This window comes from Oncorhynchus masou, chromosome 5 (assembly GCF_036934945.1).
Source record: "Oncorhynchus masou masou isolate Uvic2021 chromosome 5, UVic_Omas_1.1, whole genome shotgun sequence".
Taxonomy (NCBI): Eukaryota; Metazoa; Chordata; class Actinopteri; order Salmoniformes; family Salmonidae; genus Oncorhynchus; species Oncorhynchus masou.
The window spans coordinates 16,827,924-16,842,995 of record NC_088216.1 but is presented as its reverse complement, the minus strand read 5'-3'; the positions used below and the strand labels follow the sequence as shown (position 1 = coordinate 16,842,995).

At 40.9% G+C, this 15,072-nt stretch overlaps 1 protein-coding gene and 1 long non-coding RNA gene across 2 annotated transcripts in view; both read right to left on the bottom strand.

Moving 5' to 3' along the window:
• Positions 1-2,868: 2,868 nt before the first annotated feature.
• LOC135535013 (uncharacterized) lies at positions 2,869-6,350 on the bottom strand. The gene is made up of 2 exons (XR_010454790.1): positions 5,098-6,350; positions 2,869-4,923 (listed from the first exon to the last, which is right to left on the bottom strand). It is a non-coding gene; the product is annotated as an uncharacterized LOC135535013 (long non-coding RNA).
• Positions 6,351-7,502: 1,152 nt separating this feature from the next.
• The window catches only part of LOC135535002 (complement C3-like), a 33,827-nt gene continuing 26,257 nt past the window's right edge, over positions 7,503-15,072 (bottom strand). Inside the window, 5 exon segments of the mRNA XM_064961760.1 lie at positions 7,503-8,501; positions 8,638-8,785; positions 8,915-8,995; positions 11,596-11,679; positions 11,818-11,907. Coding sequence (XP_064817832.1) covers positions 8,354-8,501; positions 8,638-8,785; positions 8,915-8,995; positions 11,596-11,679; positions 11,818-11,907 — 551 coding nt within the window. The 3' untranslated portion in view covers positions 7,503-8,353.

Here is a 15,072-nt window from a genome sequence, read left to right as displayed (position 1 = left end):
AATAAAAGGCAGTAGTAGTATAGTAATGTCAAAACAGTAGCAGGATGGAAGGCAGTAGTAGTATAGTAATGTCTAAACAGTAGCAGGATGAAAGGCAGTAGTAGTATAGTATAGTCTAAACAGTAGCAGGATGAAAGGCAGTAGTAGTATAGTCTAAACAGTAGCAGGGTGAAAAGCAGTAGTAGTATAGTCTAAACAGTAGCAGGATGAAAGGCTGTAGTGGTAGCGTAATGTCTAAACAGTAGCAGGATGAAAGGCTGTAGTGGTAGCGTAATGTCTAAACAGTAGCAGGATGAAAGGCAGTAGTAGTATAGTATAGTCTAAACAGTAGCAGGATAAAAGGCAGTAGTAGTATAGTATAGTCTAAACAGTAGCAGGATGAAAGGCTGTAGTAGTATAGTCTAAACAGTAGCAGGATAAAAGGCAGTAGTAGTATAGTAATGTCTAAACAGTAGCAGGATGAAAGGCAGTAGTAGTATAGTATAGTCTAAACAGTAGCAGGGTGAAAGACAGTAGTGGTATAGTAATGTCTAAACAGTAGCAGGGTGAAAGGCAGTAGTAGTATAGTAATGTCTAAACAGTAGCAGGATGAAAGGCAGTAGTAGTATAGTCTAAACAGTAGCAGGATGAAAGGCAGTAGTAGTATAGTAATGTCTAAACAGTAGCAGGATGAAAGGCAGTAGTAGTATAGTATAGTCTAAACAGTAGCAGGATAAAAGGCAGTAGTAGTATAGTATAGTCTAAACAGTAGCAGGATGAAAGGCTGTAGTGGTATAGTAATGTCTAAACAGTAGCAGGATAAAAGGCTGTAGTGGTAGCGTAATGTCTAAACAGTAGCAGGATGAAAGGCAGTGGTAGTAATGTAAACAGTAGTAAAGGCTAGTCTAAACAGTAGCAGGATGAAAGGCAGTAGTAGTATAGTAATGTCTAAACAGTAGCAGGATGAAAGGCAGTAGTGGTAGCGTAATGTCTAAACAGTAGCAGGATGAAAGGCAGTAGTAGTATAGTATAGTCTAAACAGTAGCAGGATGGAAACAGTAGTAGTATAGTCTAAACAGTAGCAGGATGAAAGGCAGTCTAAACAGTAGCAGGATGAAAGGCAGTAGTAGTATAGTAATGTCTAAACAGTAGCAGGATGAAAGGCAGTAGTAGTATAGTAATGTCTAAACAGTAGCAGGATGAAAGGCAGTAGTAGTATAGTATAGTCTAAACAGTAGCAGGATGAAAGGCAGTAGTAGTATAGTATAGTCTAAACAGTAGCAGGATGAAAGACAGTAGTGGTAGCGTAATGTCTAAACAGTAGCAGGATGAAAGACAGTAGTGGTAGCGTAATATCTAAACAGGAGCAGACTTAGCACAATAAAACATATACCATTCCAGCTGATATAACACCAATCTTCTTAAAAACTCTGCTCCAGTTCTATGCTTCCCATCCCTCTCTCTCACACACATACTGTGGCCTTGGTTCTCTCTGTGTGAGCTTTGCATTACTGTTTCCTCACTGTGTTATTATGACTGGGCCTCAGACTCCCAGGGTTCTTTTCCCACAGTCCCCCTCCCTCAGTGTCAGACCGGTCGGTTCCAGGGTTCTTTTCCCACAGTCCCCCTCCCTCAGTGTCAGCCCCGGTCGGTCCCAGGGTTCTTTTCCCACAGTTCCCCTCCCTCAGTGTCAGCCCCGGTCGGTCCCAGGGTTCTTTTCCCACAGTCCCCCTCCCTCAGTGTCAGCCCCGGTCGGTCCCAGGGTTCTTTTCCCACAGTCCCCCTCCCTCAGTGTCAGCCCCGGGCGGTCCCAGGGTTCTTTTCCCACAGTCCCCCTCCCTCAGTGTCAGCCCCGGTCGGTCCCAGGGTTCTTTTCCCACAGTCCCCCTCCCTCAGTGTCAGCCCCGGTCGGTCCCAGGGTTCTTTTCCCACAGTCCCCCTCCCTCAGTGTCAGCCCCGGTCGGTCCCAGGGTTCTTTTCCCACAGTCCCCCTCCCTCAGTGTCAGCCCCGGTCGGTTCCAGGGTTCTTTTCCCACAGTCCCCTCCCTCAGTGTCAGCCCCGGTCGGTTCCAGGGTTCTTTTCCCACAGTTCCCCTCCCTCAGTGTCAGACCCGGTCGGTCCCAGGGTTCTTTTCCCACAGTCCCCCTCCCTCAGTGTCAGCCCCGGTCGGTCCCAGGGTTCATTTCCCACAGTCCCCCTCCCTCAGTGTCAGACCGGTCGGTTCCAGGGTTCTTTTCCCACAGTCCCCCTCCCTCAGTGTCAGCCCCGGGCGGTTCCAGGGTTCTTTTCCCACAGTCCCCTTCCTCAGTGTCAGCCTCGGGCGGTCCCAGGGTTAATTTCCCACAGTCCCCCTCCCTCAGTGTCAGCCCTGGTCGGTTCAAGGCAACCAACCCTCTCTCTCATACACACACACTCTGCACCTGCCATGGGCGTCAACGTTCATCTCACATCTTCTCTTTCCACATTAATCAACAGTCAGAAATGAAAACAAGAGGATCAAGTGGACTATACGGTTCCTCCCCAAATGGCACTCTGTTCCCTATAGTGAACTACTTTTGCCCAGGGTCCACAGGGCTCTGGTCAAAAGTAGTGCACTATTTAGGAAATAGGTATGCCATTCAATACACAGCCTAGCTATGACTGAAGCACTTCCCTTGTCTTAATGTACATTTGAAGTCGGAAGATAACATACACTCAGGTTGGAGTCATTAAAACTCATTTTTCAACCACTCCACAAATTTCTTGTTAACAAACTATAGTTTTCGGGCAGGACATCTACTTTGTGCATGACACAAGTAATTTTTCATACAATTGTTTACAGACAGATTATTTCACATATAATTCACTGTATCACAATTCCAGAGGGTCAGAAGTTTACATACACTAAGTTCAAATCAAATCACATTTATTTATATAGCCCTTCATACATCAGCTGATATCTCAAAGTGCTGTACAGAAACCCAGCCTAAAACCCCAAACAGCAAGCAATGCAGGTGTAGAAGCACGGTGGCTAGGGAAAACTCCCTAGAAAGGCCAAAACCTAGGAAGAAACCTAGAGAGGAACCAGGTTATGAGGGGTGGCCAGTCCTCTTCTGGCTGTGCCGGGTGGAGATTGTAACAGAACATGGCCAAGATGTTCAAATGTTGGATGTCAGAAGGTGAATTCACCAATTTGTAAGTCGCTCTGGATAAGAGCGTCTGCTAAATGACTTAAATGTAAATGTAATGTTCATAAATGACCAGCATGGTCAAATAATAATAATCACAGGCAGAACAGTTGAAACTGGAGCAGCAGCACGGCCAGGTGGACTGGGGACGGCAAGGAGTCATCATGTCAGGTAGTCCTGAGGCATGGTCCTAGGGCTCAGGTCCTCCAAGAGAGAGAAAGAGAGAATTAGAGAGAGCATCCTTAAATTCACACAGGACACCGAATAGGACAGGATAAGTACTCCAGATATAACAAACTGACCCTAGCCCCCCGACACATAAACTACTGCAGCATAAATACTGGAGGCTGAGACAGGAGGGGTCAGGAGACACTGTGGCTCCATCCGAGGACCATTGACTGCCTTTAAGCAGCTTGGAAAATACCAGAAAATGATGTCATGGCTTTAGAAGCTTCTGATAGGCTAATTTACATCATTTGAGTAAATTGGAGGTGTACAATTGGATGTATTTCAAGGCCTACCTTCAAACTCAGTGCCTCTTTGCTTGACATCATGGGAAAATCCAAAGAAATCAGCCAAGATCTCAGAAAAAAATTGTAGACGTCCACAAGTCTGGTTCATCCTTGGGAGCAATTTCCAAATGCCTGAAGGTACCACGTTCATCTGTACAAACACGCAAGTATAAACACTATGGGACCACACAGTCGTCATACCGCTCAGGAAAGAGACACATTCTGTCTCCAAGAGATTAATGTACTTTGGAGTTAAAAGTGCAAATCAATCCCAGAACAACAGCAAAGGACCTTGAAGATTCTGGAGGAAACAGGTAGAAAAGTATCTATATCCACAATAAAACAAGTCCAAAATCAACATAACCTGAAAGGCCCCTCAGCAAGGAAGAAGCAACTGCTACAAAACCGCCATAAAAAGCCAGGCTGTGGTTTGCAACTGCACATTGGGACATACTTTTTGGAGAAATGTCCTCTGGTCTGATGAAACAAAAATAGAACTGTTTGGCCATAATGACCATTGTTATGTTTGGAGGAAAAGGGAGAGGCTTGCAAGCCAAAGAATAGCATCCCAATCGTGAAGCATGGGGGTGGCAGCATCATGTTGTGGGGTTGCTTTGCTGCAGGAGGGACTGGTGCACTTCACAAAATAGATCGCCTCATGAGAAAGGAAAATTACGTGGATATATTGGAGCAACATCTCAAGACATCAGTCAGGAAGTTAAAGCTTGGTCGCAAATGGGTCTTCCAAATGGACATTGACTCCAAGCCAACTTGTTGTAGGGCAGAACTGAAAAAGCGTGTGTGAGCAAGGAGGCCTACAAACCTGATTCAGTTACACCAGCTCTGTCAGGAGGAATGGGCCAAAATTCACCCAACTTATTGTGGGAAGCTTGCAGAAGGCTACCCGAAATGTTTGACCCAAGTTAAACAATTTAAAGGCAACGCTACCAAATACTAATTGAGTGTATGTAAACTTCTGACCCACTGGGAATGTGATGAAAGAAATAAAAGCTGAAATAAATAATTCTCTCTACTATTATTCAGACATTTCACAGTGTTAAAATAAAGTGGTGATCCTAACTGACCTAAAATAGTGAATTTTTACTCTGATTAAATGTCAGGAATTGTGAAAAACTGAGTTTAAGGTGTATGTAAACTTCTGACTTCAACTGTAGTTTCCCACTGGAGACTGCAGACAGTGTTATCCAGATAGCAGATCCTGTTTCTGGGCTCCGTCATGCCTTCAACACACATACTGCGCCCCCTATAAATGATGATATAGAAGCACGGACAGTATAGAGATTAGAAAAAAAGGAGAGACTGTCTCAAGATTGTCATCTTGTGTATTTCATGTCACAACACAGGAAATTAAGTCAGGATGTTGTGTGTGTGCGTCTTCAAGATGTACTAGAGAGAGTGGAGGTTTGTGTGTGAATACCCATGATGCCGATCCTCTTCATTTCCTAGGCCACATCTGTTCCCCTGGGTGTTGTCTCAAGGAGAAAGGAGCGCTGATTGGCTGGCTTATGTTCTAAGGTCTACATGGTCAGAATTCAGGCAGTGTTCCATGCTTTTTACTTTGGGCTAAAAGGAGCACACACACAGAGACAGAGAGACAGAGAGACAGACAGACAGACAGACAGACAGACAGACAGACAGGTGAACTAGTTTGGCTCCAAAACAACTTGTTCCCATAACAATCCCTCTTAGGATTCTGCTTCGTAAGGCTTTTCATTTGGAGGGTTTTGTCCGTCTCCTTCATCATACACTTGAAGATCTCACCGACAGAATTTTAAATGTTATAAACACTGACATTTCAAACTCTTATCGAACATAAATGTTTCACTCTGAAATCATGTTGATTTACAAATATGTCTGTTTCACCACATGTATAATACTAAGATGAGGGTAATAACTCAAGACAAAGGAGAGAGTGTGAATTCCTCCTCTTGTGTGTGAGAGAGATACGAAACAACTGCTGTGTCAGTAAGTCTCAAATTCCTCATGTTCCTCTCTCCTCACTTCAGTAGGAACAATCAAGGATTGGAGAAGAAGGAACCTAGGGTCTTGTCCTCCAACACTCTCCACGCTTTCCTGTGCCGTTTTGAGAAGGAGACGAGAAGAGAGGACACGAGGAATCTGCCATTGCACCCAGAAGCTGAGTTCTGATTCTTTACCCTTCACCCAGAGTTGTGCTTTCGATCACTCCCCCTAATGCATTTAAAAGCATTGGAAAGGTGCAAGCATGGCTAGTGTGAGTTCCCTTACACCAGTCCATTCTTTTTAAAATCATGACAGGGAGTATAAGCACACACACTTCAGGAGAAGGGGAGAAGAAACTGTCCCACAGTAGCTGCTGTTCTGTGATCTCCAGTATCAGTGCAGAGCAGGAAGTTAGCGTGCTAATGTAGCCTACAGTAACTAAGCAGTAACTACACTCTGTTTGGCCCGAGGATTAAGAGACAAATTTGTTTATCTTTATCTCATTGTATTTATCTCTCTCCCTCTCATTTTATTTCTCTATCTCTCATTGTATTTCTCTCTCCATCTCTCTCATTGTATTTGTCTCTCTCATTGTATTTATCTCTTATATTTATCTCTCATTGAATTTATCTCTCCATCTCTCATTGTATTTCTCTCTCCATCTCTCATTGTATTTATCTCTTATTATATTTATCTCTCTTTGTATTTATCTTGTATTTCTCTCCATCTCTCTCATTGTATTTCTCTCCATCTCTCATTGTATTTCTCTCCATCTCTCTCATTGTATTTCTCTCTCATTGTATTTCTCTCCATCTCTCTCATTGTATTTCTCTCTCATTGTATTTCTCTCCATCTCTCATTGTATTTATCACTCTCCATCTCTCTCATTGTATTTCTCTCCATCTCTCTTTTTGTATTTCTCTCCATCTCTCATTGTATTTCTCTCCATCTCTCTCTTGTATTTCTCTCATTGTATTTCTCTCCATCTCTCTCATTGTATTTCTCTCCATCTCTCTCATTGTATTTCTCTCCATCTATCTCATTTTATTTATCTCTTATATTTATCTCTCATTGTATTTATCTCTCTCATTGTATTTATCTCTCCATTTCTCATTGTATTTATCTCATATTATATTTATCTCTTTGTATTTATCTCCATTGTATTTCTCTCCATCTCTCTCATTTTATTTCTCTCCATCTCTCTCATTGTATTTCTCTCTCATTGTATTTCTCTCCATCTCTCTCATTGTATTTCTCTCTCATTGTATTTCTCTCCATCTCTCTCATTGTATTTCTCTCCATCTCTCTCATTGTATTTCTCTCCATCTCTCTCATTGTATTTCTCTCCATCTCTCTCATTGTATTTCTCTCCAATTGTAGGCCTTTTTCTCTCCCTTTCTCAATGCAGGACTACATCCCATTACCTGATACAAAAGCAGTGAAATATCCCCCTGAGCAAATGCTACTGTGTGTAAGTCACTCTGTGTGTACCCACTACGCATGCAATGCCAGTGTGTGTGCGTGTGTGTACACTACCAACACGTGACCAGCTGTGTGACCAGCTGCCCAATACCAGACCTTCCTATTTAGATTATGTAGGGCACACACACATTTTAGAGGCAGCAGAAAATCCCATGGAAATCATGAGTCATTGCTATGGCGATAGCATTTCAAAAGTAGACTGATATTCTGTTATTTGAAGTTAGTTTACATACTGTTGGCCTACCTATATGTCATTGATATTAGTACTTGACCTGCGTGTGTTCCTGTGTGTGAGAGAGAGTGAGTGTGTGAGAGTGCAAGAACTATAGCAGCATTATTTACAATATAATACCCCAAGAATACTTCAATCAACCCAACCACAACACATCCATTTATTTTCTTAGAGCAGAATATGGGTTGATCATTATGTTTACAAATCTGTGGCAACGATGGGAATAAAGTACTGCAATCTACAACATGGACAAGTAATCAAACTGTATGAGAAAGAAAAGGCTGTGAATAATTCACAACTCAATACAGGGTTTGTACTGAGAATCTCCCTGGTGTTCTGTATTCTGTTATTGTACTGAGAATCTCCCTGGTGTTCTGTATTCTGTTATTGTACTGAGAATCTCCCTGGTGTTCTGTATTCTGTTATTGTACTGAGAATCTCCCTGGTGTTCTGTATTCTGTTATTGTACTGAGAATCTCCCTGGTGTTCTGTATTCTGTTATTGTACTGAGAAGCTCCCTGGTGTTCTGTATTCTGTTATTGTACTGAGAATCTCCCTGGTGTTCTGTATTCTGTTATTCTCTCTATGTGGAACATCCAGGAACATTAACGCATTCTACACAGTAGTGAGACAATATTCCACTGCACCGAGTGCCACCTGAGCGAGTTCCCATCGTGTGAGTGTGTGTGTTGTGATTGTATGCCATATCAAGTAGCCCTGGCTATGACGAATCGCTGAGCTCCCAGTAACACAATCCTAGACCCACCCAGGCTTAACACCAGTCTGTTTTTACGCTTTCTAATTCTAATGTCCATTTTCCTCTAATGGTTCCCATGGTGATTATACAACAGAGCAGTATATGTCGACTGCATGGCTAAAATGGTGACAGTTTCTGCTGAACCAGTGCATCCAGAGACGTAAAGCTACATGGCAAAGTGTGAGGCAAAGTGAGTGAGTGAGTGAGTGAGTGAGTGAGTGTGTGTGTGTGTGAGTGAGTCTATTTAAACCGACATCCCTTCTCTGAGAGGTCCTTGCTGAAGTTGTCCAGCTCTGTGCACCTGGCCTTGAGTTTGGCATCACTAGCACACTCTGTTGAGGTGGGCCAACGCTCTACCCAGGCATCCTTGCCCAGCATGTATGTGGCACTGAGAGAGAAAGAAGAGGGAAAGAAGAGAGAAAATAACCCCTTTAGGCAGATATTAACATAACTTTATTGCTCCGACTTGCTTTGTCTTGCCAGTACTATTAAGTCTATTATAACATGTCACTGCCTCTCCCCACCTGTTGGTGGAGCTGTACTTGTACCAGAGGTCAGTTTTTGGCCCCATGATGAGGTAGTCTGTACCCTCCTTCAGGTCCAGACCTCCTCTACAGCCAGCATGGGACAGGAAGACCTTAGTGTCACCCACACTGACCCCCTCCTCCACTCCTAGGGAGGGAGGGAGGGAGAAACAGAGTTAACCATGTTTGAACTAACTCAGCATCACATTCTGAAACAAAGAGGGTAAGGAGAGATGGGTAGAGGACAGAGAAGGACTAGATGACATAAGATGCTTACCTATTTTTATAACCCGTGTGACCTTCATCTCATATCTGTCGTACTGACTCTGGCTGACACTCAGGACCTTGGCCTTGTACACTGGAGGACAGACGCGTGAGAAGCGTCAGAACAGCAAAATACACTCTCCTCAATCAATGATATGATACACTTGACTGTCCAAGGAACAATTTGACTAAGACAATTAAAGAATGAAGCGTTAGATGATAGTTTTACCTCTGACGGACAACATTCATTTATAGCTGTACCATAAACTGTACATGGTATAGTATTGTCTCAGTGTGACAGATTTACAGATCTATAATGCCTATAACATGTCAATAATCTCTATAACATGCCTATATGTCTATAATCTCTATAACATGCCTATATGTCTATAATCTCTATAACATGCCTATATGTCTATAATCTCTATAACATGACTATATGTCTATAATCTCTATAGCATGTCTATAATCTCTATAACATGCCTATATGTCTATAATCTCTATAGCATGTCAATAATCTCTATAACATGCCTATATGTCTATAATCTCTATAGCATGTCTATAATCTCTATAACATGCCTATATGTCTATAATCTCTATAACATGACTATATGTCTATAATCTCTATAGCATGTCAATAATCTCTATAACATGCCTATATGTCTATAATCTCTATAGCATGTCTATAATCTCTATAACATGCCTATATGTCTATAATCTCTATAACATGACTATATGTCTATAATGCCTATAACATGTCTATAATCTCTATAACATGCCTATATGTCTATAATCTCTATAGCATGTCTATAATCTCTATAACATGCCTATATGTCTATAATGCCTATAACATGTCTATAATCTCTATAACATGCCTATATGTCTATAATCTCTATAACATGTCTATAATCTCTATAACATGCCTATATGTCTATAATCTCTATAACATGCCTATAATCTCTATAACATGCCTATATGTCTATAATGCCTATAACATGTCTATAATGCCTATAACATGCCTATATGTCTATAATCTCTATAGCATGTCTATAATCTCTATAACATGCCTATATGTCTATAATGCCTATAACATGTCTATAATCTCTATAACATGCCTATATGTCTATAATGCCTATAACATGTCTATAATGCCTATAACATGCCTATATGTCTATAATGCCTATAACATGTCGATAATCTCTATAACATGCCTATATGTCTATAATCTCTATAACATGCCTATATGTCTATAATGCCTATAACATGTCTATAATCTCTATAACATGCCTATATGTCTATAATGCCTATAACATGTCGATAATCTCTATAACATGCCTATATGTCTATAATCTCTATAACATGCCTATATGTCTATAATGCCTATAACATGTCTATAATCTCTATAACATGCCTATATGTCTATAATGCCTATAACATGTCTATAATCTCTATAACATGCCTATATGTCTATAATGCCTATAACATGCCTATATGTCTATAATGCCTATAACATGTCTATAATCTCTATAACATGCCTATATGTCTATAATCTCTATAGCATGTCTATAATCTCTATAACATGCCTATATGTCTATAATGCCTATAACATGCCTATATGTCTATAATGCCTATAACATGTCTATATGTCTATAATGCCTATAACATGTCTATAATCTCTATAGCATGTCTATAATCTCTATAACATGCCTATATGTCTATAATGCCTATAACATGTCTATAATCTCTATAACATGCCTATATGTCTATAATGCCTATAACATGTCTATAAGGCCTATAACATGCCTATATGTCTATAATCTCTATAACATGCCTATAATGCCTATAACATGCCTATATGACTATAATATGCCTATATGTCTATAATGCCTATAACATGCCTATATGTCTATAATCTCTATAACATGCCTATATGTCTATAATGCCTATAACATGCCTATATGTCTATAATCTCTATAACATGCCTATATGTCTATAATGCCTATAACATGTCTATAATCTCTATAACATGCCTATAAGGCCTATAACATGTCTATAACATGCCTATTACATGTATATAAAATGCCTATAACATGTCTATGCCTATAACATGCCTATAATATGTCTAATGCTTATAACATGTCTATAAATTATTATAACATGTCTATGTCTATAAGATGTATATAGTGCCTATAACATGTCTATAATTTATATAGCCTGTCTATGTTCAGAACATATCTATAACATGTCTATAATGCTTATAACACGTCTATAACACGTCTAATCTTCAGAACATATCTATAACATGTCTATAATGCCTAAAACATGTCTATGACATGTCTATAACACGTCTAAAATATGTTTATAATGCCTATAACATCCCTATAATGCCTATAAAATGTCTATAATGTCTATAATATGTCTGTCTATAATGTCTATAATATGTCTGTCTATAACATGCCTATAACATCCCTATAACATCCCTATATAACATGTCTATATAACATGCCTATAACATGTCTATAACATGTCTATATAACATGCCTATAACATGCCTATAACATGCCTATAACATGCCTATAACATGTCTATAACATGTCTATAACATGTCTATAACATGCCTATAATATCTACAACATATATATAATGCCTATAACATGTGTGTTATATTCTATAGTGAAAACAGATATAGCATACCGTGGTATAATCCTTTGCATGCGTGGTCCTCTCGTGCTCCATAGGTGACTGGATCGGTTAGGGACTTAGACACACAGCAATCACCTAATAGGAGAGAGACACACATCATTATCACACACACTCATGTATGGCACACGCATAAACACACACACACACACACACACACACACACACATAGATACACACACGCACGCACGCACGCACGCACACACACACACCCACCCTGTGTACAGCGACATATATTGTTCCTGCAGATCTGTGAGAGTTCGTCCTTGTCCTCTTTGGGGCTGTAGAAGCGACTGCAGCGGTGGTCTGATAGAGAGACACACTATGTTAACATTTCTCCACCAGACAGAGAGAAATTATCAACTCCAATGTTTACAATAGCTTCTCTTGTTCGAGGGCATATGAAATATAGTCAAAACAAACCATAGTCCTACCTGGGTTGTAGTACTCAGACAGTAACAGTATCTACCTGGGTTGTAGTACTTATAGACAGTAACAGTATCTACATGGGTTGTAGTACTCTTAGACAGTGACAGTATCTACCTGGGTTGTAGTACTCATAGACAGTGACACTATCTACCTGGGTTGTAGTACTTATAGACAGTAGCAGTATCTACATGGGTTGTAGTACTCATAGACAGTGACAGTATCTACCTGGGTTGTAGTACTCATAGACAGTGACAGTATATACCTGGGTTGTAGTACTCATAGACAGTGACAGTATCTACCTGGGTTGTAGTACTCATAGACAGTAGCAGTATCTACCTGGGTTGTAGTACTCATAGACAGTAGCAGTATCTACCTGTGTTGTAGTACTCATTGACAGTGACAGTATCTACCTGGGTTGTAGTCCTTGTAGACAGTATCTACCTGGGTTGTAGTACTCATAGACAGTAGCAGTATCTACCTGTGTTGTAGTACTCATTGACAGTGACAGTATCTACCTGGGTTGTAGTACTCATAGACAGTATCTACCTGGGTTGTAGTACTCATAGACAGTATCTACCTGGGTTGTAGTATTCGTAGACAGTGACAGTATCTACCTGGGTTGTAGTACTCTTAGACAGTAACGGTATCTACCTGGGTTGTAGTACTCAGACAGTATCTACCTGGGTTGTAGTACTCAGACAGTATCTACCTAGGTTGTAGTACTCATAGACAGTAACAGTATCTACCTGGGTTGTAGTACTCTTAGACAGTAACAGTATCTACCTGGGTTGTAGTACTCTTAGACAGTAACAGTATCTACCTGGGTTGTAGTACTCTTAGACAGTAACAGTATCTACCTGGGTTGTAGTACTCTTAGACAGTGACAGTATCTACCTGGGTTGTAGTACTCTTAGACAGTGACAGTATCTACCTGGGTTGTAGTACTCATAGACAGTGACAGTATCTACCTGGGTTGTAGTACTCATAGACAGTATCTACCTGGGTTGTAGTATTCGTAGACAGTGACAGTATCTACCTGGGTTGTAGTACTCATAGACAGTGACAGTATCTACCTGGGTTGTAGTACTCTTAGACAGTAACAGTATCTACCTGGGTTGTAGTACTCTTAGACAGTAACAGTATCTACCTGGGTTGTAGTACTCTTAGACAGTAACAGTATCTACCTGGGTTGTAGTACTCTTAGACAGTAACAGTATCTACCTGGGTTGTAGTACTCAGACAGTATCTACCTGGGTTGTACAGACAGTATCTACCTAGGTTGTAGTACTCATAGACAGTAACAGTATCTACCTGGGTTGTAGTACTCTTAGACAGTAACAGTATCTACCTGGGTTGTAGTACTCTTAGACAGTAACAGTATCTACCTGGGTTGTAGTACTCTTAGACAGTAACAGTATCTACCTGGGTTGTAGTACAGTAACAGTATCTACCTGACAGTGACAGTATCTACCTGGGTTGTAGTACTCATAGACAGTGACAGTATCTACCTGGGTTGTACAGTATCTACCTGGGTTGTAGTATTCATAGACAGTGACAGTATCTACCTGGGTTGTAATACTAGTATCTACCTGGGTTGTAGACAGTGACAGTATCTACCTGGGTTGTAGTACTCATAGACAGTGACAGTATCTACCTGGGTTGTAGTACTCAGACAGTATCTACCTAGGTTGTAGTACTCATAGACAGTAACAGTATCTACCTGGGTTGTAGTACTCTTAGACAGTAACAGTATCTACCTGGGTTGTAGTACTCATAGACAGTAGCAGTATCTACCTGGGTTGTAGTACTCAGACAGTAGCAGTATCTACCTGGGTTGTAGTACTGTAGACAGTGACAGTATCTACCTGGGTTGTAGTACAGTGACAGTATCTACCTGGGTTGTAGTACTCTAGACAGTGACAGTATCTACCTGGGTTGTAGTACTCGTAGACAGTAACAGTATCTACCTGGGTTGTAGTACTCTTAGACAGTAACAGTATCTACCTGGGTTGTAGTACTCAGACAGTATCTACCTAGGTTGTAGTACTCATAGACAGTAACAGTATCTACCTGGGTTGTAGTACTCTTAGACAGTAACAGTATCTACCTGGGTTGTAGTACTCTTAGACAGTGACAGTATCTACCTGGGTTGTAGTACTCATAGACAGTAGCAGTATCTACCTGGGCTGTAGTACTTGTAGACAGTATCTACCTGGGTTGTAGTACTCGTAGACAGTGACAGTATCTACCTGGGTTGTAGTACTCGTAGACAGTGACAGTATCTACCTGGGTTGTAGTACTCGTAGACAGTAACAGTATCTACCTGGGTTGTAGTACTCTTAGACAGTAACAGTATCTACCTGGGTTGTAGTACTCTTAGACAGTGACAGTATCTACCTGGGTTGTAGTACTCATAGACAGTGACAGTATCTACCTGGGTTGTAATACTCATAGACAGTATCTACCTGGGTTGTAGTATTCGTAGACAGTGACAGTATCTACCTGGGTTGTAGTACTCATAGACAGTGACAGTATCTACCTGGGTTGTAATACTCATAGACAGTGACAGTATCTACCTGGGTTGTAGTACTCATAGACAGTGACAGTATCTACCTGGGTTGTAGTACTCAGACAGTATCTACCTAGGTTGTAGTACTCATAGACAGTAACAGTATCTACCTGGGTTGTAGTACTCTTAGACAGTAACAGTATCTACCTGGGTTGTAGTACTCATAGACAGTAGCAGTATCTACCTGGGTTGTAGTACTCATAGACAGTAGCAGTATCTACCTGGGTTGTAGTACTCGTAGACAGTGACAGTATCTACCTGGGTTGTAGTACTCGCAGACAGTGACAGTATCTACCTGGGTTGTAGTACTCGTAGACAGTGACAGTATCTACCTGGGTTGTAGTACTCTTAGACAGTAACAGTATCTACCTGGGTTGTAGTACTCAGACAGTATCTACCTAGGTTGTAGTACTCATAGACAGTAACAGTATCTACCTGGGTTGTAGTACTCTTAGACAGTAACAGTATCTACC